The 27,937-nt window shown below is 40.1% G+C and overlaps 1 protein-coding gene across 4 annotated transcripts in view; it reads right to left on the reverse strand.

Annotated features, from left to right (window-relative positions):
• si:ch211-278a6.1 (SRC kinase signaling inhibitor 1) overlaps window positions 1-27,937 on the reverse strand; it is a 154,508-nt gene that overhangs the window by 31,474 nt on the left and 95,097 nt on the right. For 3 of the 4 annotated variants that reach the window (XM_036589468.1, XM_036589471.1, XM_036589469.1), the window contains 7 exons: window positions 26,838-27,658; window positions 20,776-20,868; window positions 15,807-15,934; window positions 11,619-11,776; window positions 6,585-6,760; window positions 2,434-2,564; window positions 744-891 (listed from right to left, as the gene is read on the reverse strand). In XM_036589468.1, the coding sequence (XP_036445361.1) occupies window positions 744-891; window positions 2,434-2,564; window positions 6,585-6,760; window positions 11,619-11,776; window positions 15,807-15,934; window positions 20,776-20,868; window positions 26,838-27,658 (1,655 nt within the window). The remainder of the gene's footprint in view (window positions 1-743; window positions 892-2,433; window positions 2,565-6,584; window positions 6,761-11,618; window positions 11,777-15,806; window positions 15,935-20,775; window positions 20,869-26,837; window positions 27,659-27,937) is intronic. The other variant, XM_036589467.1, reaches the window with a different exon arrangement.

Consider the following 27,937-nt stretch of genomic DNA (forward strand, 5'->3'; position numbering starts at 1 on the left):
TTAATTATTAGTTACTTCATTAAATTGAACATCACCAGCATGCAAATATTTTGCACTTGAGTAAAATTGGTATTAAAGTCAACCTGAAATCAAAATTGACCTTTATTACTCTGTTATTTGTCCCTCGTCATATTAAGTATGATCATTTATTAACAAAACTCTTGTTTCTTGGTAAATTATAATTAGAATGTAATAACTTCTGCCTGCCTCTGTTTATCTTTTGAGTTTTGACCTGGTCACTGTGCACCACTGTGGGACATCATTGTGCAAAAAACACTCAGCTGGCTCAAGGACCCTTCTAGGTATTGTATTTTACTTGGACATGCATCAGGGTATGGAAGAAAAGCAGAAGAGGAGATATTTTTTTAAGTATTTTATTAAGAATTTGTTGTTGTGTCACTGAAATCATTGAATCAGTCGCAAAAAACGTGGAAATGTGTAACTGCATGCAATGTGTGGAAGAACATTTTTGTAATGTGAGCTGTGCTTCGGGCTCCTTCCCTGAGCGGATGAATTTGATGATTTAAAAGGGTCCTCTGCCTTGCTACTCTTTTTTTATTCCCCTTTTTTCTTTTGTCTTGTGTATACTGTTTGTATGTTGTATGTCAATTCTCACATGTTTATTTCCAATTAAAACCAATAAAAAAACTTTACAGTTACACTGCATTTAAAGATGTTGTTGATAGATGTAAAGTTAGTGTGTATATGTGTGTGTGTGTGTGTGTGTGTGTGTGTGTATGTACCTCTTGAGTGTGGCAAGTGTGTCAGTGATGGTTTTGCAGCGTTTGAGCAGCGCGTCCAGCCTGTGAGGCTCCTCCTTCAGAAACTTCACCGCCTCCACCTCCACCCTCAGCACCACACGCATCTTACTCTGCAGCCCAGGAAACTGATCTACTCACACACATACACACACACATACACACACACACACAGGAGAAGCAAAACATATTTACTCATATAAATATACACATATTTTGCTTGAAAAAACCCACACCTTGTAATGTTAGAACGCTGACTATTACTGCATTCAGAAGTAACAAGAATTTATTTTTTCAAAAAAGTAGTTGATATAGTTGAGCTAATCTGAAAAACAGACATTTGCTTCTGGATTTCTCCTCAGTGCCCCCAGCCATTACATGGATTTGATAAATTCCACCATTAGTACAAACGATTTAATTTAATGAAGTATAAAAAAAACATATCAACGTTCGTTGTTTTGATTTTTTGTGCATCATTTGAAAAGTCAAGTTAGAAAGGTCCATTTTTGCCTTGAAAAAAAGCTCACTTCCATTACATGTTAAGAAAGTTTTTTGCTTCTCCTGTAAAGTAAAAAAACCTCCTTTATATATCTAAAAATATCTATATCCTATAAATCACAAAAGAGAAATTAAGCCACTGTCATTTGGTTAACTCATAGGAGTTGAAGTTGCTGTTGAATCATTGAGTGTGTTTACAGGAACTCAGTAATCCGATCATTATCAGATCTATGCAGTTATTTGATTATTCAAATGGTCATGTAAACAGCACACTTCGATTTCTTACATCGCAGTAAAGTCTAGAAATCCTATTCAGAAATCTGATAAAAAGAGCTAGATTTTAGCTCAGTAACAGATTTCTCAGTGCATGTAAACTCTTACTCAGATTTCCTTCGGGTTTCTCAGTCTGTACATGTGCAAAACAGACTGTGGAACCGAAAATAAGTAAGTGCCGTTGCCACGAGATGAAAATAACTATAAATAATAAATGTTTGATGAAATGAAATGAAGGATTTAAATATTCTTCATCTTCTAGATGAAGTATGTTCATAGTTTCAGGTGAAGTGTTGTGATGTATTAAAAAAAAGCTGCGTTTTACATTACATTTACATCACGTGAGGTTGGTTGCACAGCAGAAATCTGATTACTGTCTGACTCATGTAGAGCCAGAGTTTCCCAATTATCTGATTGCTCAAGTGCATGTAAATGTGTTGATTGGATTACCGACAAAATCTGATTTTCTGCAGTTATAGGATTATTAAGTCATTTAAACATTCACTGGTGATAACAAAAGCATGGTTTAATTTATATGTAACTGATTTCACACGTGTAGCTCATTAAAGCAAACTGGGAAATTCTGTTCAAAGTGTAGTACATCCAATATTTGCGCTTGTATGTCTAAGAGGAGTTATTTTATCACAGAAAGAATAACATCTTTTAGATTTTGCCATGTTTTGTCATTTCTTGAGAAATAAAAGTCAGAATGTACAGAATGTGAATGTAATTCATTGTGAAACTAACTATGTCATTAATTACAATGTTATAGAATGCAATAGTAAGTCAATATTCACTCTAGACTACTATAGATCTAAACTGTATGGTTATGAGCATGTGCTAATGAATGGTGGTAGCTAGTGAATGATGTTTGTTGGAGTAGGTGATGTGACTGTTCTCTCACTCTTTAGCTCGGTTAGCGTCTCTCCCAGTCGCCGCAGCACCGTGGCCTTCTCCTCCAGCTCCTGCACTGTGATGTGCCTGTGGTTCACTGAGCTCTCCTTCTGGATCTCCTCCACTGACTTCTCCAGATCACTGAGAGACACAAAGACATCCTCTGATTAGCCAGCCATTAATCCTCCTGGCTCCTCAAAACATCTCATCTTATTTTGTTTTTTTTCTCACTCTTAGTTCACTGAATCTGTTGAAAGTGTGGATTCAAGACCTTCAATTAATTGTGTTAATAAGTACACTATGTGCAAAAGTTCCTCTGAAATCATAATAATAGAGAAATCAGAATAATAGAGAGTTTGTCCCATCTTTGCTGGGATATCAGGCTCTACTCTTCTGAGAAGGGTTTATAGTAGATGTTAGAACATTGCTGTGAGGAACAGATTGCATTCAGCCACAAGAGTATAGTGAGGTCACCGATGTTAGATGATCAGTTCTGTCACTCTAATTCATCCCGAAGTTAATAGATGGAGCTGATCCACTGCTGCACAGCCTAATGCTGGGGAGGCTTTATCTCCCTCTAGCTGATGCTTGGCATCGGACATGCATTGGCTCATGCACAGTTTCTCCAGAGTGTCCCATTCTGTTGGTCTATGCTTTTCTATGGAGAAAATCAAGCTAGCATTAGTGTAACTCACAAAATAGACAAAATAGAGAAGAAAGCAGGGACTCTATCTTTATTTAGCTCAAAATGGACACCAGAGACTAGACACAGAGAAAAGAAGTCAAACTGGGGTAAGGTATCCAGATAGCAAGCTGCCTTGCTCGCTTTAGCCTTTAGCTTGTCCTCCTCATCTAACAAGTCATTTCTTTTGAGTCATAATTTTTTCCAGTGTAATGGTGATTTGAATACAGTCATTACAGTAAAAATAATAAATAAATAGGCTACATTTTTCTTCTATTTGTTTTTTTTCCCCCTCAGGTCCACGTACAACATTTGTGTGGATTGATGTACCAAAATGGTCATAATTCATTTTTCCATGACCATTTTTCAACCTCCCTTTATCCCTCAAGACCAATATAAGATAAATGAGGTCTGCTCTGATTGGCTGCCCCGTATTGTGCCTCATTCACAAGCACTAAGAGCTGAAACTCTCCTTATAACTTCAGATGGAGTGGGCGGGGCTAAACTGCTACAGGCTATGGGCTGTTTTTGTAGCTTATTGTCCACATATATGGACATTTTTCAAAAGTTCCAGCCACCAAGGAGTTTTCCTAGTCTTTAAACTGGAAAATCTCACTCTATACTTTACTGCGGCACCACTGTAGGAGGTGAGTATGGATGTTTACAACAGATGTAGTGATGGTTACATTTTGGGTGGATCTTTCATTTTGGGTGGAGTGTCCCTTTACGTTCTATGGGCTGCCATGGTGCTTCAGGTTGAAATGTTAGAGAACAGTTTACTCAGAGGCCTCCATCCATGTTTATTTGACAGGAACAATAGAGAGTTGATCTGAACTCTCTACAACTTACAGAGCAATCTTCATTCTTTCTCAGCAACAAATCCCTCCACTCTTTCTCTTTCCCTCTTTCTCTCTCTCCCTCTCTCTCTGTGCGTGCGTTTTTGCATCTATCTGTCAATAGCAGTCTATGTGAGCCAGCCCTGCTGCAGATACCAAAATAAGCAGAGCTCAGTCAGGGTCTTTACACTGATGAAAATCCAATTTAACCACATCAAGCAAATCCACTCCCCACCATATGCTGCAGAACACCAGCGCTGTGTAAATAATTGAATCACATCAAATGGCTGTTAGCTACACTTAATAAGCAGCATCAATTAACAAGAACGCGTCGGATTCAACAGCAGGTCAGAGATGCAGATTAAGAGTCTTAAGTGCTTCAATTGTTGTGGAATGAATTGCTCAACACTGTCATTTGACAGGTTTTGGATCTTGAGCAACGTGCGATTGTGCTGAAGTTATGTAGAACATATTTTGAACATACAATGAGAAAGGTGGACAACATTTTTCCTGAGTCTGGTGATCCATGAGCATAGCCCAAAAGTATCCAGACACCCTTTCTAATTAGTGAATTCTGACAAGGTGTTCAATTGTGGACATACGGCTTGAAAAATCTCCTTAGAAAAGCATTGACCAATAGAAAATAGCCTTATTATGACGTTATCAATCAGTGAGCTTCTGTCTTTGATGTTCTTAACTAACTAGAGATGCAGCACTGATCTGCCTCAGGGTGGCGCTGTTGCAAATTTGTTCACCCAGTTGACAATGGCAGCAACGATAACTACGTCCAATATACCTCTGAAAAACTTTAAATTGCGAGTGGCGAGTGAGTTAGAAACCAGTCAATGTGGAGTAGCCAGCCAACATGGGACCAAGGGGTATTTCACACATTGGCTAGAGGGGTACAAGGCCCCCAGCACTGGGCTGTGGAACAGAGAAACTGTGTTCTCTGGAGTAATGGAGCTCCATCCAATTCCTTTAGGATGAGCTGGAATGATCAAGAACTGATCATCTGACATCAGTAACTGATCTCACTAATTTTCTTGTTAAATTCAATCAAATCCTCACAGCAATGCTCTAACATAGTCTAAACCCTTCTCAGAAGAATAGAGGTCATTACCGCAACACAGAGGAACAGCAATGGGTGCAAGAAGCTGAAAGCACTAATCAGAAAGGCTGTTTGGATATTTTTGGACATATAGTGTATAAAACGTGCCATAACTTTTGCACAGGCCATATTTTATGCTCAGTTTATTTCACTAAAAAGTTAAATTAAACAAACAACTATTAATATGCATTGAAATATGTAGAAGTGTGTTCTCTGTGCACCAACTTCTGCACACAACTGTATGTGAGTATAACTATTATAGGCATTATAAAGAAGGAGGAGACAGTTTACCGTTTGGAAATAAATGGGAAAGCTCGGAACGCTCAATATGGCGTCTGTCCACGAAGAAAGTCCCACCATTCAATAAAAAGGGAAAAGCTGCAAGCAGGAAAATGCCCCTTCATTGTGGAGTTTGTGTGCAGTTGCATGAAACAGTGCCTAAAACCCCTTCCCTGTGATAAAATCACAGTAACGCACAGCCTCTAGTGGCTAGCCAAGAAAGGTAGTTTCTTTAGAGTATAATAACGTTGCAAAGCAACCATGGACCACTGAATGAGGAGAACGTTTGGTCTCCCATTGCTGTATATTGTAGTCATTTCATGATTTGTTTTACTTTTTGTTGTATAACAGTGAACATATGATATCACAGCACTGTTTAATACACAAACCTTTGCTGTTTCAGTACTTTTTGGTCACCAAATTATCACCGTGAGTCTTATTTAGCACCAATCCAGCAGTGCCCTCTTCCCCTGCTGGGGCTGCATCTCAGATGGCTCCCTGCTCCCTACATAGTGCACTAAATAGGAGTTTAAATACTGGATTCTGCAGCCCAACAGAGCAAAATACGGCTAAGAAACAGTCATTTGGGACTCAGACACATCCACACTCGATAAATGATGCACTGTTTGGCTGTAGAGGCTAGAACTTCTAAACTTTCACAGCTAGCACACTATTTTGGGAGTACGGAGCCATTTGGGATTCAGCCTGGGTTTGACGTTCTTTTTGACTGAAACACGAAAGTTTGAAGCATTTAATCCATTCAAGTCACATTTTTAGAGTTTTATACTGCAGTTTTACAGTTAATCATATCGTAAGTACTTTAATTCAAGCCTGTGACGTTAACAATGGAGTTGTTTAGACTGTTTGCTATCTTTTAGCCTGTTAGCTAGCTGACCAGCCTAGTTCTAGCTAAGAACATAAGTTGTCAGCCCCTCAGTTTAAACAAATAACGGGTTCTTACTTTGTCAACATACTCGGTGCTGCATGCGAGCAGCATTACAGTTAAAGATTAGTCTATAATAACAGCTCAAGGGTTTTTTTGTGCCGTGGCGCAGTGATACAGAGTTTCTTGTGATGCGCTCATAGGTGTGCATTTATTGTGAATTTTACAACGGTTTTGAATGCAGCTCAGCCAATCAGATTTTAGGAATTCCAGAATTATCCGTCATATAACAGCGATTTTTATGTCTTTTAAACATCAGTGGGGTTTTTAGTTTAGGATTTATAGCTGGGGTTTAGCTCCTGTAAGGACTCACTGTAGCTGCTGTATGATGAGCTCCTCCTCGTTGAGGTATTTGAGTCTCTCCTCTTCCACCAGGAGGCGCTGTCTCTGCAGTGGATCCTCCTGCTTCCTCAGAGCATCAGACACCCGTATGCTCAGTTCCGTCTCCGTCCGCTTCATCAGGGAGCGCACTGACTCCTGATTCTGCAGCTGCGTAATGACAACAACCCAACATCAGCTTTCACATACATACAAACGTTCAGATGTCTGTTTTCAATAATATGAAGCCACAGTTTCCTCGTACATACATGAATAAAATGATCCTAATATACTACATCATGTGCAACTTCATAGGTTTCACACAGAAAGTTAGGAACATGAAACAATTTGTAGGAAGCCGTAAAAAAGATGCAGACAGTCCCATAATCACTGAGAAAGCTGAATACTGAGAATGAAGGTCTAATAAAATGAACATCCAGAATGAAGATGTAATAAAATTAACTGCTTACTTGAAATATTGAATAAAACATCCTGAAGTACCTTCCTCTGGCTTTAAGTATTTAAATCTACACTCTGTATGTAAATGGATTCTGAATATGAAATATAAAAGAATATGAATATGCATATGAATACCAATATACTGAATATGAAATACATTATTAATATGAGAAGTGATTCCAAACTTCTGAAGGGTATATAAATGCATGTATTGACCTGCCTTTGACCGTGTAAAGCTCTTACTTCATCTCACAGTCAATTTTTGTCTACTGAACTGTCCTTGATAAACTCTGTGTGTGTATGTGTGTGTATGTGTGTGTGTGTGTGTGTATGTGTATGTGCGTATGTGTATGTGTGTATGTGTGTGTGTGTGTGTGTGTGTGCGTGTTTAAGTGCAGTGTGTCCTTGGCAGCTTTGATGTGTTGAACTCATTTTGGATCCATTCAATTCAATAATGACTGAATGTAGATCTACAGTTCTGTCCTTGAGTTTAATATCCTAATAAACTGAGAGAGAGAGAGAGAGAGACAGAGAGAGACTCAGACTCTGATAAACTGTATACTGTGCTTGGAGAAGAAACTGATATATATATACATATATATATATATATATATATATATATATATATATATGTATATTAGTGATATTAGTTTTCTGTATTACTTCTAATATTGAGCACTTCTTTCATCACTTTGCTAACATTTGTTTACTGCAATTTGTCAATAAAGCTGTTTAAAACTGAAAAAAACTGAAAACTGATAGTCAGAGAGAGAGAATAAGAGAGAGAATGTGAAAGGGTGAGAGACTGTGATAGAGAGAAAGAGAGAGAGAGAGAGAGAGAGAGAGAGTGCTAAATTCTGATGGTGTAAGTGTTTTTGCAGATGCTGCTCTTCTGCCCTCAGGAAACTTTTTTTTAGTTTTGTCACACATACACCACACACAATAGTGCGTCACTGTAGTGTGTGTACTTGGCTGAGTGTGTGTGTGTGTGTGTGTGTGTGTGTGTGTGTGTCTGTTGAATAATTCATGAGCTGCATGAAAACTTTACACCCACTGCTGTCTCCCTTGGCAACAGGCAGGGTCAGAGTTACACACACACACACACACACACACACATGCAATTTAAGTGGTATCCAAAGTTTTTGTGTTGGGGGGCATATGTTTGTTGGGAGCTGAGGGTCAAAGAAAACAACATTTTATTACTAAATATTTCAAAAGAACAAACAGAAAAACTACATTAACTAAATCTAAAACCAAAATCAAATCAGCATAAGTCTGTTCTCCTGTTGGGGGGGAGAATTTTCTGGTGGGCCAAATCAAACATCCTCACAGGCCAACTTTCTCTCTCTCGTTCTCCATCTCTCTCTCTCTATCTTTCTGATTATGTCTTTGTCTGTCTCTCTCTGCTTCTCTCTCTCGTTCTCTACCCTTCTCTTTCTACCTCTCTTGAAAATGGAACCATGAACCTTATGCATGATTAAAGGGTTCTTTGCACCGTGAAATGGTTCTTCAGGTTGGAGAATGTGCTGAAAATGGTTCTTCACAGAACATTTTTGAAAAGGGTTCTGTATGACCCCAAAAAGGGTTCCTCTATTGTTACAGACTTGACATCGTAACAACAAACACAGCAGCCCTATAATGTCCAAGCAGCAACAACTATTTACAACCTTTAAATCTCTCTCACCGCTGCAAGCCAGAGTGGAACGCTACAATATTACTGCAGCAAAATGCTAAATATCGCTACATCTACACGTATCCTAACCTTAACGTTCAGCAACAAAAAGATCAGCTTTGGCTCAGTGGCATAGCTAGAATTAAATTTTTAGGAGGGCCTGATTGCAGGTTAACAGGGCCAGCTAGGAAGCACTATGTCCCAGATGAGCTTACCTAGCCTACTTCATTGTAGCCACCATAACCAGAGAGAAAAACAAAACTTTAACTGACCCGGCATTTAACTGCCTCGTTACTGTAACAGCTGACAGAGTTCCATGGTGGGTAAATCCTAATCAACCACAGTCCTGTCTTTCACAGCACTAGCAACAGGCCTGCACAAAGACTTAGCTGGGTCCCTGAACAATTCAGCTGTCTGCTTCTTTGTGATGAGCAGCCTCAGCGACATGATTGAGGGCATCTGCTGACCACAAAGAGTTAAATATATAGCCACACACATACACACTTACTGAGCAGCTGAACGCAGCTGGAGTTTGCAGGCTGGGAGCTCATGTTCCACAAAAACAAATCATGTTTCCACATCGAAACTAAACAAAATGTCCCCACACTATCAGAAAATTCATATTTTATTGTAATCGTGGGAATATTTTTGTCCCTATAAAGATACAGACACTCACACTACCACACTTTTCATCATTTTACTATTTCACTCGTGGCCCAGGCCTGTCAGAGCGGCGACTGTGTGAGGATTCTCAGTAAACTGTGTGGAAGCGGCGACTGAACATCCCTGCTGTTTCTTCTGTCTGTGTGTTTTATGCGATGTTAGACGCGCCGTGTTGGAGACGCATGCTGTTCGGGGACGGCTGGTCTGCGTCTGTAAGCTGATAACTCATTTTTTCTTGTTGCGCTTGTAGAGACACTCTTGGGCTCGGAAAGACCCCAATGTGTCAGAAATGTACAGGCCTGTCTCTGCTCCCTGTCTTGCTGGAAATTTCCTCTGAACTACCCTCTTCACATGGCGGGAGCGCGTTCTGGAGTTTTTGGCAGCTGCACTGGTGCTCGCAAACCTAAAGGCTTAGCGAGTTAAAGAAACTTAGCTATGAAAACAAACTGAATAATTAAATCTTAACTTTATGATTTGTGACAAAAATGGTCATTACCCTGCTGTAAAATCAGCACAGACTAGCATGCATTCCATGATGGTCTATGCTGGTCTAGGGCTGGTTTAGCTTGTTACCTAGCATGGTCATGCTGACTGACCAGCATATCAGCATCCAAAACACAATATATGCTGGTTTTACTGTGCTATAGCATATCTGCTGGTTTTCTAACAGGGTAGAGTGTTGCTTCCCCTTGAGAATTCACTCTAAATCCCAAACATAGTCAGTCAGCCAAGACATGTTTGGTTTGTTTTTTTGCCACTGGAGCTATGAGGCTAATGTAGCTCACAAGCAATGGAAGCTGGTTGACCAAACAAGCCTTAACTGGCCAACTTTCTTTGGACTAAGGGGAAAAATATGAAAATGTCAGAATGCTGTCAGAAAACTTCACATTTCACAGCAAAACAAAAACTTTTTATCCAAACCAATGCAGTGGTTTGAGTTTGCACTGTGCGATGTGCTCTGCTTAATGGTCTGATTCACCATATCATTTATTCTGAGAGCGCCCCCTGACTGTGATTGGTCCTAATCACTGCATTGTTTATTAAGACCTCCCCCTGACTGTGATTGGTCCTAATCACTGCATCGTTTATTAAGACCTCCCCCTGACTGTGATTGGTCCTAATCACTGCATCCTTTATTCTGACCTCCCCCTGACTGTGATTGGTCCTAATCACTGCATCGTTTATTAAGACCTCCCCCTGACTGTGATTGGTCCTAATCACTGCATCCTTTATTCTGACCTCCCCCTGACTGTGATTGGTCCTAATCACTGCATCGTTTATTAAGACCTCCCCCTGACTGTGATTGGTCCTAATCACTGCATCATTTATTGAGGCCTCCCCCTTACTGTGATTGGTCCTAATCACTGCATCCTTTATTGAGACCTCCCCCTGACTGTGATTGGTCCTAATCACTGCATCATTTATTGAGGCCTCCCCCTGACTGTGATTGGTCCTAATCACTGCCAATTATTCTAAGACCTCCCTTGACTGTGATTGGTGCTAATCGTTTATTAAGACATCCCCCTGATTGTAATTAAGGTCCTAATCACTGCATCATTTTTTGAGACCCCCCCCCCGATTGTGATTGGTTCTAATCAGTGCATCGTTTATTAAGACATCCCCCTGATTGTAATTGGTCCTAATCGCTGCATCAGTTATTTAGACCTCCCCTGATTGTAATTGGTCCTAATCACTGCATCATTTATTCTGAAACCACCCCCTGACTGTGATTGGTCCTAATCACTGCATCATTTATTGAGACCTCCTCCTGACTGTGTTTGGTCCTAATCAGAGCATTGTTTATTCTGAGACCTCCCCCTGACTGTGATTGGTCCTAATCACTGCATCTTTTATTGAGAGCTCCCTCTGACTGTGATTGGTCCTCATCACTGTGTCATTTATTCTGAGACCTCCCCCTAACTGTGATTGGTCCTAATCATTGCACTGTTTATTGAGACGTCCTTGGTCATAATCACACTGTATTTTTTTAGGGACCTCCCCCCCTGACTACAATTGATTTTAATCACCACATCATATTTTCTGTGGCCTCCCTGACTGTGATTGGTCATCATGCACAAAACGGGCCTCTTGCAGTGTTAAGTACCTGGCAAGTTTATTCCCAGGGGCCTTACTCCCTCACAATGAGCAGGCGCATTGAAAATAAACAGTGAATGCAGCACCTGTTTACATATGTATGTGTCCGTGTGTTTGTATAAGAAGGAAGAGATGCGTTACCTGAATCTTTCTCAGCTGGTCGAGCTGCTTCCGCAGGTCAGTGGCGTTCTGTTTGAGCTCATGTAGATGGAGCTGCATCTGCAGTCGGGACACATTGGAGCCCTGCGGGGTCATGGCAGGGGGCGGCATCAGGGCCAGCGGGGCTGACGGGGTCAGAGCTAGCAGACAGTACCGGACAAGGTCAGGAGCTGGACGGCGCCATCATGTGTTAACTGACCTATCCACACTCTGCCCACAAATGTATTCTTTCATAGCCACTTTTTTGAGGTTGGACATACATAAAGCTTGTCCACCCTAGTCATGACAGAACTCATGTGGGGGCGGAGCATAAATAGGCCAATAACACCAGCACTAAAGCACACACATACTCAAACACACACGCACACCTGACTGTATTAAGGCACACAGACATGCCACTTCAGTTCACACCCGCCACCGCACTTTTACCCTCTTTCACACGCACATAAATATAGACTGGGAGCACAGCGCACTGTCTCCTCTACAGTCCATACGGTAGGAGTGAGCATGCTATTAGTGTAGATTAAAGTAGAACCAGGAATAGCAGCATTCTCTAGTGTCCTAAATGCTGGGGAACTTCCACGTGAACTGTGCAAGGTGAACTGTGGAATTAATTTACTTTCATAAGGAATTCTATGTCAATGCAATGATAAGATTGTCATTTTGCGAATTGTAAATCCATAATCAGATTTTTAAATCTGTACAGTCATATGCACAATATTAGCACCCCAGATTTTATCGATTTTTTTAAGTTAACACGTCTTTTTCAGGGAACACACTTAATTATGACCTTTTTGCATGTTTTACTGCATTTTTACTCAGCAAAAATGAATAAAAATAAGACATAAAATATAAAATATGCCATAATTTGGCACAGGCCTTTTTCCTATTATGTTGAATTCAGCAAATAAACAGTAATTGTGCATTAAATTGTGTAGAAGTGTGTTCTCTGTAGAGGATGTGTTGTTTTATTTTCACTTTTCAACAAAACATGGAACATTTTGGAAGTTTGACCAGCAGTGTCAAAACTTTTGCATATGACTGTAAGTGTTTGCAACCTATATTTTGCAAGCGCAATACAACAATATTACAACTACTAATCCTTATTTACTCCTTTACAGCGCTTATGTAGTAATTATGACTTACAGTTTACATATTAACAACTTTCATGCTACAAGTATGAATCACTGTTTATGCTGCTAAAGCTCTAATTCACAATTCCAGGCTTTTCACACTTAAACGTCTCATGTTTTGAGAGGTGTAATCCACGTAGGTGGCTCCAGAGAGCTGAGGAGGCTTAGATGAAGCCTAAAAAACACCTGATCTTCATAATCTGTGAAAATGTGTCTATGTCAAAAGCAGACTAGTGAAGCAATCAGGGACAATGTGCAGTCGGGTTGAACGAAAGGCATCACTGAGTGTGTTTACATGCACTTAATAATCTTATCATAAGATTACCGCAGTTATCTGCTTATTCAAATGGTCATCTAAACAGCATACTCTGATTTCTTAGATCAGAGTAAAGTCTAGAAATCTAATTAAGAAATCCGATAAAGAGAGCTGGATCAGATTTCTCAGTGCATGTAAACTCTTACTCTGATTTCTTTCGGATTTCTCAGTCTGAACATCTGCAAAAACAAACCACGGAACTGGAAATAAGTTACGGGCATTAATATGAAGTTACTCCCCCCTCCTTTGTGGCTATAGCAGCCTCCACTCTTCTGGGACGGCTTTCCGCAAGATTTTGGAGTGTGTTTGTGGGAATCTGGGTCCTTTCAGTCAAAACAGCATCAGAAGTCAGACACTGATGTTGCACAGAAGGGCCACTTCATCACAAAGGTGCTCAGTGGGGTTGAGGTCAGGGCTCTTCAAACAGTGTCTTTATGAAGCTCACTTTGTTAACAGGGAGTCATGCTAGAACAGGAAAGGGCCTTTAACAAACTGTTCCCACAAAGTTGGAGTCATATAATTGTCTTAAATGTCTTTGTATGCTGTAGCATTAACATCACCATTGACCGGAACTAAAGGGCCCAAACCCTGTAAAACACAGCCCCAGATCATTATCCCTCCTCCACCAAAGTAGTCTATGTATAAATGGAGTTAAGAGTGAAGTTACAGATTTGAAAAATTGATTATGGATTTGTGATTCAATAACTAAAATTATGATTTTGCATTGCATTCACATACAGTTCCTATTGACAGGAAATTAAGTCCATAGTGATGACATCATCAGGAGCACACACACACACCACACTGCAACACTCAAACACACACATGTTGTGAGGAACTGTGTGTTCGGGAGAGAGGGAGTTAGACTGTGGAGGAGAGAGAGGGAGCCATAGTTAAGGCACAGAAACACACGCGCACACACACACTAAAGCTTGTGCGTGTGCGCTTGCACACACAGGCCAAACGACTGGAAAGACACTCGAGCAGAGACAGAGCTACCTTTCCTCATCAGCCGGCCAGCTGAAACATACAGTACAGGCGGTCAGCTCGTCCAAGTGAGAAAAAACAAACAAACAAACAAAAAGAAAACGCAGAGCAACCAAACAAATACAACAGCAGAAAGAGAAGGGACGCTACATCAGAGGAACTGGCCATAGTTCAAAGTCAGGGTGGGACACTGAGACCCCTGAGAAATCTTCTCAGTGACCTACTACTGAGGGGCTACAGAGGGGTAACTGATATTACACTCGGGGTGGAAAACCTTCTAAGCCAAATCGAACCCATCTGAACCCCTCAGCAGTGTATTTGAACTAGCCTTTAAAATGCACTCTCTGAGGACCTTCAGAGAGAAAGAAAGAAAGAGAGAGGGAGAAAGAGGGGGGGGGGTGATGGGTGGAGAAGCTAATGGAAAAAGATCACACACTAAAAGTAAGTAGGAAAAGAAACCCAAAAAGAAGGAGAGAGGGGCAAACAAGCTGTATAGTGTATATTTGCTAGCCAACAAGCTAGCATAGTGATACCTGCAAGCAAAGGATTTACTATTGTTTTTTCTGTTGCTTACCAGCTATTTTTTAGGCTTTTCAGCTTTTTTAATCCAATTTTCTCACTAATTTAGTCACTCACTGGCTAGATCTCCCCCATTACACGATGCTACCAACACTGGCAGGGTGAAGACTAGCATGTGCTTCCTCCAACATATGTGAGGCACCACTTTATCTTTTCAAACCACAGCTAATCGTGGCATCACTGGACACTTCAACACGCTTGGAGGAGAACACTACCTGCCAATTCTGTTACGTCAGCCAACAGACACCCACGTTGGACAGTATCACACTGAGTGATGGGGGGAGAGATAATAATAAGTTCAGCTAGTTTGCATTAAAGTCCCTGTAGTTACTGAATAATAAGCCTTAGTACATAATAAGCCTGGGATTTTAAATGGTTAAGCATTCACATGTTATCTTTGAACTTCAGCAGTATTTCTCCTTTGACGTGAATAACTGATACTAAAAAAGTTTTATTGTAGGTATTAAAGGGCCCATATTGTACATCTTTCTTGTACTTTGTACTCTTGTGGTTTTATGTACCAGTTATAATTCATTTCTACATGACCATTTCCCAACCTCTCTTAATCCTGTAGAATGGAATTGGCTGTCTTTGTTACTGTGCCTTTAAGACTGATAGGTGTTCTGATTGGCTGCCCTGCGCTAAGCCTCTTTCACAGGGCAGTCTGGGCTGAAACACTCCTTATAACTTCAAAGTAAATAAGTGGAGCCAAACTGCTGTAAAATTAGTTGGCATTCGTGACAACGACGAGTTTGAAAACTTTAACAATGTTTACATGCTACATAAGAGTCTTTTATTTTGAAATAAGTGAAGACAAATCCATTGCATGATGGGCCCTTTAAAAATAAATGTATGAACCACTGATAAACAACAACAGTCATATTTGTGTGAGTAAGTAATGTTAACTTTGATATTCAAGATTTAGCTAAAATGAATGCCTTCTACATCGAGTTATCCTTACATAGCTAACTAGCTTGTTTGCATTGGCAGCCCTGGATGTCCGCTGACCCTAGCACCGCTCCTGACCCAGGGTGCCTCTGATTCTTTTATAATGATAATTGCAGTAGGTGACGACTGCTTTTTGTCACCAATCAACTCCGTCCTGACCTTGACATGTCAACATGCCTCAATAACACAGGAAGTAACGTTACTCACTTCCTGTGGCGGAGCCGTCGCTGGTGGATTCCGTCTTCTCGCTGGAAGAGAAAGGGAAGGGCCGTGAGAAGTCCGCCCCCTGGTCCGGAGGGCAGCCAGCCATCATGCAGAGACGCAGCAGGCCGCATCTGAGGATCACACAGCCGTGATACTGACGCTGCCCCCAACACACTGCAGAACGCAACACTGAACCAACACCGCACTGCAATCACTAACCCTCCATAACCGCTGCACTGCTGAACCTAACGACTCCCTAAACACCAATCAAACCAACGCCAAGAAACAGTGACAAACCCAGCAGCCAGGTCTGAAATGGAGTGAAATGAAATAGAGGAATTTTATGATGTTATGCCTAAACTTTTTATCCCTTCTATTTAACTTCTTATGTGGGGTAAATTTTATTTCTTTTACTCCCTGACATCTCCTCCACCCTCCCAAACTTTATGTCTAAACTGTATCAGTCACACATATATGTAACATGGACAAGTGCTCACTTGCTGAAAGATAAAGTGTAAAAACATACCAGAATTATGGCCAGTGATACAGTGATAAAAAAGGGCCGCAAGATTAAACAGGACTAAAATCTAACACTTCACAAAAATGTGAATGATAATTAAAACAAGCACCTTTATTTTTCCTTTGCTCTTCTGTGCTGGTCACGTTCAAACAGTTAGAGCAGCAGCAGATCAACAATTGGAAAAAAAACGTCAGCTACATGGAATAATTTCATGGTTTCTATGAGGAACGTTAGACAAACAATTTATAATCTCTGATCATGTTGAGTATCGAGAGGAAGTGCAACGCCCAAGAACTGCTTCATTACAGGTTTAATACCATTTGCCAACATTACATCCTGCTCAATACGCAGAATACAGGAAAGCAACAGAAGCAGAAGGGAAAGTCCCTGTTAGCATGATGCATCTGTAGCCACAGTTTTGCACTTAAAAAAAATGTTGTTTGACCTTAAAAAAGCTGCCAGGCAGCCTTAAAATTTAGAGTTAACTGAAGTTCTAATAGAAAATGAACAGAACAAGAATCTGTGTTGTAAATACTGTTCAGTTACTATGAGAAGTTCAAGCAGTACTGCTGTGTGTTGTCAAGGCAGTTGGATTTTGTAGCACATCTGCTAACCCACATACTGTAACAATTTTAGTACGTTTTAGCATCAGTTTTATTTTATGTAAAATTTATTGTCAGCTCAGTGTTGTCCTATCAATTTTATCAGCAAGAAAAGTGTATTTTCCTCATTACTTTATAGTTTTTACACTTAGTCTGTTTATCCAAAAACAAAACAAAATGTAAAAGAAAATACTTTTCAGTTTTCAGGTGCATCTTCAATTTTCAGTTTTTGATGCATCACTAATAAACTGTGATAAATTTTAAAACTGCAATGGACTTGAACACTTGGAAAAAGACCCTGCCTGAACTCTACAGTTTTGTAGACTCCTAAGACCAAGAATGAGTCTGGGAATTCTAGGAAAGGCTGTCTTTTCCAAAATCAGAATCCGAGTTTGGACTGATCTTTCATAATGTCGAACTTGTGTTTCTGTGGTTTGGTGTAGGCTAGTTTTTTTATTGTAAGTGTGACTATAACATAGGCAGTTGAAGACTGAAGGTTAGGGAACCAGCCTTGTGATCAGACGGTTACCGGTTTGATTCCCTGACCCGACAGTACGTGACTGAAGTGCCCTTGAGCAAGGCACCTAACCCCCAACTGCTCCACTGGTGTTGTGGCTGCCCACTGCTCCGGGCAAGTGTGCTCACTGCCCCCTTGTGTGTGTGTGTGTATGTGGGTGTTTCACTGCATGGACAGGTTAAATGTGGAGGTCAAATTCCTGTATGCAAGCACAGTTGGCCAATGGTTCTGACCTGAACTGAACATGAAAAATAAGCACTTTTTTCATTCTTAACCGTACAACAAACTTCAGGGTGACTGCGGAGTGTCCTATATTGCACTTTCTCTGCATTTTTTCTCCTCTTTCTGTTTCCTGTGACAAATTCTTGCCTTTCATCCTGACTTCTACACCTACTTCTTAGTTCTTCAAAGGGGCTGCCTGATCTTCTAGTGTAAAGCAGCCACCACCCAGCACTCCAGCTGAAATCTTCAGAGTTCCCTTACTTCCTACAGTCCAGCAGTCCCTCATGATATTACAGCCACTCCTCATTATAGGCGAACTAAATATGTGGTCTGCACTCACAAACATGCTTACAAGTGACTGTGGTAATGTCTTTAGAATGATACCAGTGTATCCTAAGTCGGTAAATCACTTTTTGGGGCCCCATGCTCGGCACATCACAGCTGCCCCAGCATGTTAGGAGCTTATTAATTAAAGAGACACTACAGCCAAAATTAATAATGTAATCATCGGTACATCTGTGGTAAACATGACTGCTCACATCCTACAGCAGTGCTGCAGTAGAGAGAGTGAGATTTTTTGGTTTAAACACTAAGCCTCCCTTCTGATGATGTCTAGAAGGTAGGATGGACTTTTGAAAAACTACAACTGCTGGAGAGTGGACTTCTGGGGGCAGACTGTTTTTATTTATATACTTGTTGATGAATGTAAAAGGAAGGTTGATAGCTAACGTTACCAGATGCTGAATATCTTATCACAGCCATTTAACTGTAGTTTTCAAAGGATCATCACAGTGAAGAGAATGGACTTCTCAAATGGCAGAAATGACTCATCAGATGAAGAGGACAGCAAGCTAAAAGCTAAAGTTCGCAAGGTAGCTGGCTAGCTTACCTCAAAGTTGGTCTGTAGTGTCAATTTTGTGCTGAATAAGACAGAAATCACTGTTTTCACTAGAATTTTGTTCAATAACCGAAGTTTATTGTATTTATGAGCCTGTAGATCAGTAGCTATGCCAGGGGTCGGCAACCCAAATGTTAAGAAGAGCCAAACCACCTTGGGAGCCACAATATTTAATGTTTATCTTACCATCTGGGGTTTAAATATGTCTCAGTATGTGCTAATGTTTTAGTATAGGATAGAAAAAAAAGAATATATATATATATATATATATATATATAAACAAAAATGCAGGCTTACTCTGCTTTAAGCTTTAGCTCAGCTATAGCCGCTTTTCTCGTATCTCTGGCAGGAAACTTAGTAAAATGTCTCTAAACGTTCAACTTTTACAAGGCTGAAGTCGCTGTTCATTTGCCAACTTCTTGTTCAAATTTTCCTGTTCCACCTTAAATGGTGCAGCAGGTGAATGAGAAGCTTCGTGACTTTAGTGTTTGACAGTTTCTCGATGCAGATTATACGTATCAGGAAACCAGCCAAGCGCTTATAAATGCAAAGTCCATTCATCTCCAAATGATCCATTTTTGTCTAAAATCTTTCTCTTTGCCTTTTCATTAGATCCTAGGTAGGCGAGATTTTTGTCTGCGTTGCTATGGTGATCAGCAGTCTGCACACCAATCTTCAGAGTTAAAGGTTGGCAAATTAGCAGTTCTACATTAACTCCAGAGTTTAAGACCATTTATTGTTAAACTGTGCTTTATTTTACTGCAAAGGAGGATTATTTTATTATTACCTACAAATCTAATTCTGCTGTGGAGCCACAACAGAACAGTAAAAGAGCCCCATGTCGCCAACCCCTGGGTTAGGCTAACAATTGGTCACAATTGGTTGACACCACAGGGATGGATATATGATGTATTTGAGCAATGCATGCTGGGTATTGTAGTGAGAGAATACTGATAAACAAAAACATGAAAACTAGGGAGCGTGGCAGGCTTGGCAGGAGCCGTGCTTGCGGTAAGGAGAGACTTAATGTTTACCTAAGTTGTTTTTGTTAGCCTTGTGTCATTTTATGCTGAGCTGTGGTCTACCATGAACAGAGATTGTGTGGCTAGAAGTGACCTGCCTGCTATCGTGGCCACGCTGAGTGGCGGATCTGTATTCAAGTGTAACGTTTCCTGTGTCGTCTTCTTCGCTGATGCCACAATATTGTAAATTCTGTCAGACTGATGAGGCTGAGGGATATAAGGCTGGACTATAAAATATTGTGTAACAAAATAAATAGATCTTAAACACTAGTTTTATTCCCCTTTAGTGAGTTGAATCAGGTGTACTAGATTAGGGAATTCACAGAATGGGCATAGTTTGGGTTCACCGGTTGACAACTTGCCAGGATGTAGAAGTTGGTTGGTATTGGTTTGATCAGTGCAGAAGAGCCTTAACAATGTACTGGTACTAATTCTTCACTCTTCTACTACCAAACTTCAGTTCTATAGCAGCTAATAGAAAGCTAACGCTGCTCTATAGACCCTACAGTTGTACTCATCATAACACTACTATTCAAAAACTTCAAACATAGCATATACTAACCTGGTCTAACATAGTAAAAAAAAAGCTGACAATACTGTAACTTTCACAGTTATACTGATCTGCATGGTCTCTACGTTGGTCTACACAGTCAATGCCAATGTTGATGGGCTTCAGATGTCCATTATGAATGAATCTGACCGATCATCAACACGGATATACCAGGACTGAAGCAGAGGAGGGGGGGTGCGTCCGCGATGCAGCAAAACACTCCACAGACAACAGGCCGCAGCCACAGACACAATGTACACAACAATCCACGCTCGCCGAGTGAAGACACGCTGGCTTTCTGGGCTTTACACAACATAAATGGATGAGAAGCGCTGAGCAGCAGTCGATGGCTGTGCAATCACAAACATGAGAGCAGGAACGAGACATTCTTACAAGACAATCTGCAAGCTTTGAATGAGGACTCACATCAGTCACATAGTGCTCTATGTGAACGCATGTAATGTGTAGTGTCGAACAGTCAAATGCTTTCTGGTTATGATTTCTAATGATCTTTGTCAAATGACTGACATTTTACATGAGTGGAAAATGTCTCTGACTGGTTACTGACACTGTTGTTTGAGATGTCTATGGATTCAAATGGGTTTTTTATGGCTCTATGTGTGCGTGTGTGGAGGTCTTACGTGCTGTCGCTGTCCGGTGCTCTGGTGAGTACGCTCTGGACCAGACCAGTAAGACTGGCGATCTGCTTCTCCATGGCCTCCATACGATCCCTACTAGCAGACATAACAAAAATGAGCCAATGGACACATGCATGCAGTGTATCATCTCTGTCGTAACAACCTCATATCTCCAAAAATGATGACTTTGGAAAAAACTTCCTTGACTTTGAATGGAAGTTAATGGAACAATTTTTTTCCAAGCAATTATGAAACATTTTGTTTGGTTAATTCATCATGAAATTTTAACACAATATAAGGGCCACAGGTACTTTTCAATTCTGTAAAAAGGGAAAAAACGACAAAATACACCGATCAGGCATAACATTATGACCACCTCCTTGTTTCTACACTAATTTTATCAGCTCTACTTACTATATAGGTGCACTTTGTAGTTCTACAATTACAGACTGTAGTCCATCTGTTTCTCTGCATACTTTGTTACCCTGTTCTTCAGTGGTCAGGACCCCCAGGTACTATTTGGGTGGTGGATCATTCTCAGCACTGCAGTAACACTGACGTGGTGGTGGTGTGTTAGTGTGTGTTGCGCTGAGCTGAGTGGATCAGACACAGCAGTGCTGCTGGAGTTTTTAAACACCTTCATTGTCACTGCTGGACTGAGAATAGTCCACCAACCAAAAATATCCAGCCAACAGCGTCCTGGGGGCAGCGTCCTGTGACCACTGATGAAGGACTAGAGGATGACCAACACAAACTGTGCAGTAGCAGATGAGCTATCGTCTCTGACTTTACATCTACAAAGTGGACTGACAAGGTAGGAGTGTCTAATAGAGTGGACAGTGAGTGGACATAGTGTTTAAAAACTCCAGCAGCACTGCTGTGTCTGATCCACTCATACCAGCACAACACACACTAACACACCACCACCACATCATTGTTACTGCAGTGCTGAGAATGATCCACCACTCAAATAATACCTGCTCTGTGAGGGTCCATGGGGGTCCTGACCACTGAAGAACAGGGTAAAAGGGGGCTAACAAAGTATGCAGAGAAACAGATGGACTACAGTCTGTAACTGTAGAACTACAAAGTGCACCTATATAGTAAGTGGAGCTGATAAAACGGACAATGAGCGTAGAAACAAGGAGGTGGTAATAATGTTATGCCTGATCGGTGTATATAGGCTTTCAAATTGACATTGCAAAAAATGATATCTTGGTAAGTGGAATCATGTTAAATCTAATTGATGTAGCTAATATTTCTCATGATATGATTATGTAACTAATTTCTAGACATTATTTTGCTTGTGTTAAATAATTAATCCATTTGCATTAGCATTATTTCTTGAAACAAGCAATATTATCTGTAAATAGAATGAGACAGTTTCTCTAGTTAAAATTCCCTAAAACAAGTAAAACACACCTATAAAAAAGAACCTACAATCACTGTTGAATAAGTTCAATAATCTTATAATATTCAGTAACACTTGATCGTAAAGGACACATATTAGAGGTTTGTTAAGGTCTTGTTGTTTGTTCAATAAAGCCCAATTTAGACAGCTCTAAATCATGTATACACTGCATTAAGCTTCATTCATTATGCACTGTATTAGCACAGAATCAGGAGCCTGTTATGTGAAAAATATTAATCATTTGTTATGTGCAGTATACATTCTGTTAAGGCCTTATTATGCAAATTATCATATCTTATAAACTGTCATGTACCGTACGCTTCCTACAGGTTCTAGGCCATGTGGGTTCTGGAGTGTATTGCATTAGAGCTACGAGTTTTGTCGCTGTCCAAACAAAACCATGTATCTCCATTTTTGTTGATTTTTATTTTTCTACATCATTTCAACACACCAGCTGTCCTTTAAGGTGTGTGAAAATGTAATGATGATTGGACAAACTGAAACGCTTCAGAATCACTTGGAATAAAATCTCTACATTGACTTACATTAAAAGGTAAGAGTGTTTTTGCCTTCTCCTGCAAACCTACTATTTTGGAGATACTTGTTTTTCTTTGGACACTTCAAGATGTGTTCCATGATATAAAGTGCCATTTTATTCATCATTAATCAAATGATAAAAAGGCTGTTTATAAGTCAATTAGCATCACAAATTTAATACCTGTTCATTTCAGTTGGAAAACATTGAAAAGTCTTCCACACAAGAGCTCAAATTATCCACAATAGGTTGTTAAAATGGGCTGAACTTAACAATTCTCATGAGTCAAAGATGTTTCTTTTAAAATATGGGATGCAAATTAACTTACTGAAAACTTGTTTAGTGCTTTTTAGCCTCTAATTAATGATGAATACGAGTCTACTTTGGAACATGGAGCATCTCCTCTGCAGACTGAACTGCTCTTCAGGATCAATAAAGACAATCTAATCTAATCTAATATCTAAGTATTAGTGACTTATTAAACTCTTACTAGATCTAATTAATAAACTTAAGAAGTCAACTGATACTATTTAGAACCTATAGGAATCTTACTCTAATAAGACATGAAATTAAGTGATCATTTCATTTGTATCAATAATTTGCATAAAAATGTGCCGTAATTCGTGATTTTCACACAACAGACTTCCAGGAATGTACTAACAGAGCTCATCATGAATAAAGCTTGATGAACTTTTTTGAACAAAAAACAAGGCCTTAATAAAACTCCAAAATGTGTTCCTTAAAATAAAGCGTTACCTAACATTCTTACAACAATCTCAAAGTAGAAATATTAGATATACTGAACAGATCTAAGATGTTTTTATATTCCAAGATATGAATTCTGCAGGGTATCTACATCAGTGGTTCCCGACCCTGACTAGAAAGTAATAGTAAGTTTAGGGCTGGCTTAAATGATTAGAATACTCAAGTATTTTTTGTTATGTTGGTATTTGGCCCTCTGTTTAGTATTCAGAAGTTTTTTTCTTTTTTTAAGCCACAAAAATTTTAGCCCACAATACATTTTAAAAATAAATCAATTATTGCTGGTTTAGTTGAACATATCATAAATATATAAATACAAATTCACAAGTTTACTGCTGTATCAGAGAAGACTTCCTCCACATACTGTTAGTACAGCACATGAGCTGCTCTGCAACTACCTGAAGATTTGGAGACCCCTCTGGTGGAAATGCGTTGTGTGAAGAACAATTTATAATGTGGGTTGTGCTTTGAACCCCTTCACGAACAGATGAATCAGATGATTGTGAGAGCATTGAAAGAGTATTCAAAGAGAACTTAATCAAAAAAAGTCTTTTATAGTGCAGCATTAAATTTTGTTTAGAACGCTATAGAAAGTGCGAGTGTGTGATTTGAATGGATCTCTATGGAGTTCACACTTCACTCATGTGCAGGTTACAAAAAACAAGACAGATCAGAAGTGCTCATGTTTTGACAGTGTGTAAGAAGAGGATCTAGCACAGGCAGTGGATTGAAACACCAAATGGAAGCATATGTGGATGACTAAAAAACACTTTAAATATTACTTTGTTTTTAAGTTTTTTTTTGTTTTTTTTTGAGTATGTGTTTGGGTACTCGATCAGAACACCAACAAGTATCCAAAGCCTGTAAAATGCTGTTAGGCCAGACCTAAATGTTTATTTTATACTTCTATTTATGTTATATCTATACTGCACTTTTCCAAAGCTCAAGGTCACTTCATAGAGCATTGAGACAAGGTCAACAATGAAGCACAAATCACAAAGGAATACAAAAGAAAACAAGGGGGAGAGTGGAAAACAAGACAGCGCAGGTACCACTGGCCTGTTTATTTTGATGTCTTCCCTGCTGTAACACACCTGATGCAACTATTCAGCTAATTAATGAAACCTTTCCTGAGCGGAAGTTTGCATGTTAGAGCATGGCAATCACTGAACATGCAAGCCTGACCAGTGTAATGGCAAATAGTGTTTGGATAAATAAATAAACAAATAGACAAAATGTAAGGAGATGCATTGACCTGACTTTCACATTTAAATTAATTTTATAGTGTAAAAATTATTAAAACATATAGAGAAAATTGGACTCGGAAATTGGACTAGAAAAAATTCTTAGAAAAGATTTTTAAGATCTCAGATTTCTTAGAAAAAAAACCTCTATTTTTTTCCTGTCGCTGAAAATGTGTACTTAATGGTTGTTTTGACTGGCAAGGAAATATGTACAGTCTCAGACTTTTGCGCAGTACTTTAGACACATTTCTTCTGTTTTTGAAAAATGCATCAACAAATGGTGGGTGTAAAATTAGGTACTACAAAAAAGCCATGGACAACATGCAGTATTTGAAAAAAGGATGTGAGGACATGCCTCCAGTGTCCACAGCATAAATGATGCCTATGTCCAGGACCAGGAGTGGAAACCACTGACGTGCTTGAACTCAGACAAAAACACACAGACTTATCCTGCCTCTCACACAGGGTTGGGTGGTAACAGAATACATGTAACGGTGTTATGTAAACAGGATACATTAAAGGTAACTGTATTCTGTAATAGTTACAGAGAAAAATACAGTAATCAGATTACAGGTACATTCTAAAAACAGTGATTACCAGTAAGATTGCATTCCAAAAGCAAACTCATCGTTTTTGCCGAAATTCACTGTTTTATTGATAAATATGTTGCACAAGTTGTTTTAGAACGATAATATTTCTACCAGACTGATCATTTGACTTTGGCTTGATAACAGATTTGTAAGAAAAAGTCCCAGGAGGGCAATAACAATATTGCAATTGATCCAGTGTACTGAATCGTTCTACAGCAGCTGCTTGTTCCTTGTGTTTTAGTCTAAGAGTTTTCAGTCTTAGTGTTTTTTTTGTTTTTTTTTTATTTTCTTGAAAAAAAAAATCACTCTTTTTTCCTGTGGAGCAAAACTTGATTTCTGAACTTCAAAGATTGGGTATACACATCTAAACTCAAACAAACTGTACTGTTATGCAAATTGATCATTTTTATATTTTAAATATTTCCATATATTGCTCCACTTAGGTTTCACTGTAAAAAATGGAAAGTCTGCTCAACATAAAATGATACAATAACTGTTCACACAACTCAAACATCTTAGTTGAGTCAAAAATCCTCACAGCTACTGGTTCAAGCCTTGCATCTCAGTTAGAAAAACAAAATCACACATTTTTTCACTCAATTTCCCCACTAGCTGGCACCCCTATCACACAGCCCCATCTGGCATATTTTCTTCATGGGCTTCCAGATGGAAAGCTGTGGTATTGCTGGGATTTCAAACTCACAATCTCCTGATGTTGGGATGAATTATTAGACAGTTGAACCACATGAGATTAGGCAACTCTTTGAAGTTTAAACAACTATTGGTTTCTCCAGTGTATTAAACATGTATGGACATAAAATTCCTGAGTGGTGCAGTGGACTAAGCTATCGTCCCAACAGGAGGTTGTGAGTTTGAGCCCCAGCAATGCCATAGCCATTCATAAGTGAGTACCCAAGAGGAAAAATGTCTCGCAGGATTGTGTGATGGAAAGAGTCCTGGCTAGTGGGGAAGATGAGCATAAAAAACAAGATCACTTTATGTTACTAACTGAGATACAGAAGTAAAAGCATCAACAGAACTTTTGACTTAACTGAAAAGTTTAAGTTGTGTGAACTCTGGTGTCCTCAGGTTGAGTCAACTCAAGAAAAGTAATGTAATCAGTTACTATGTCATTTTGAGTTCAGCTGACCTCTCATTTTTAACAGTGTTGTCTAATATCACAGAAATTTACGCCAATATTTCAGTCACCTGTAATTTATCTTACTGATTCATAAAACAGTGCAGTGTTTTGTGTTTGGCATGTATTAAGTTAAATTCTTGTTAAAAAGCCTTGTTGAAATTATTTTTCTTTTTTCTTTATGTCTTAAATTAAAGACAAGTAATCCAAAAGTAAGGGAAAGTAATACCAATTCATTAATATAGCGACCCTTTGGATTAGGTAACAATGGCATGTTTTAACAGGTAATCAGGTAATCATCTATACTGGAGTACATTTTTAAAGTAGCCCTCCCAACCCTGCATTACACACTAAGACACTAACGCATAGACCTCCTTCCACTTACCGTGTGTCCATCTCATTCCCCGCCAGCGGTGACCCGAATCCAGACGCACTTCTGCCCACGTCCCCCAATGGCTCAGAGCTAGAGCCGGGCCTGGACTTGGGGCTCTCCACAAAGACAGACGAAGAGGCCGAATCCTTGCGGAAGCTCTGCCTGACGGGCGAGCCACGGCTGGGTGGTCCAGAGTACGAGTCCCTGTCCCGCAGCGGCACGTCCGGGACCTTCTGTGGGGACGATGGGGGCAGTCTGAAGCCCATAGTCAGAGTGGAGGAGGCGGGGCCATAGGCATCTGAGTATAGTGACCCTCCAGGCTTGTAGAGCTGGTCCTCCAGATCCCCCTGCAATGCTGCAGCTGAATACGTGCTGAGCGACCTCACTGATCCCCGTCGGTAGAGACCCCCAGACACAGGGAAGCTGAAAGGGTCAGCGATGGTAGCCAGAGACTGCGTGGAGGCAATGCTAAGCCGCCCCTCGTGAACCAGGTTGTAGGGGTCAGCATAAAGGCCCTCGTTCTTAAGAAGCACCATGTTCTTGCCGGACACTTCCTCGTCTGGCTTAACGTCCCGGCGCTCCAGGATGGCGGAGGGAGATGCCGTTAGGCCCCCAGCCCCTGGACCATGGGAGGGGGACGGGTGGTGCCCATGCTGGGAGCCGCCCGATGGGTGAGGATGGCCTGGACCACCAAACGAGGGAGGTCGACCACCTCCACCGTAGGATAGACGAGAGCGTGAGGGGGAGGAACCGGACGGTGACGAGGTGGAGGACGGTAGTGTGTTCAGACGACGAGTAGGTGACGACTCACGAGACGTGTACACCATCTCTCTCTGCAAAAGACCCACACAAATAGAGATAAAGCAGCTTGATTGGTCCATAAACCTACATTCATTGCTAACATTAGGTATAACAGACACGCCATCTCTCTCTGTGAAGACGTAGAAAAAAGACACAGCTGGGTAGTCGATGCCACAATATAACCATTTCTCCTAACATTGAGGAATAACAGCAAATAAATTGGAGAAAAATATAGCAAACCACAAACTGCTACTGCACTATATGTTCTTCTGTTTGTTTAGAAGTGAGGTGGTATTTTAATGTATTGTCAT

This window comes from Colossoma macropomum, unplaced genomic scaffold (assembly GCF_904425465.1).
Source record: "Colossoma macropomum unplaced genomic scaffold, Colossoma_macropomum, whole genome shotgun sequence".
Lineage (NCBI taxonomy): Eukaryota > Metazoa > Chordata > Actinopteri > Characiformes > Serrasalmidae > Colossoma > Colossoma macropomum.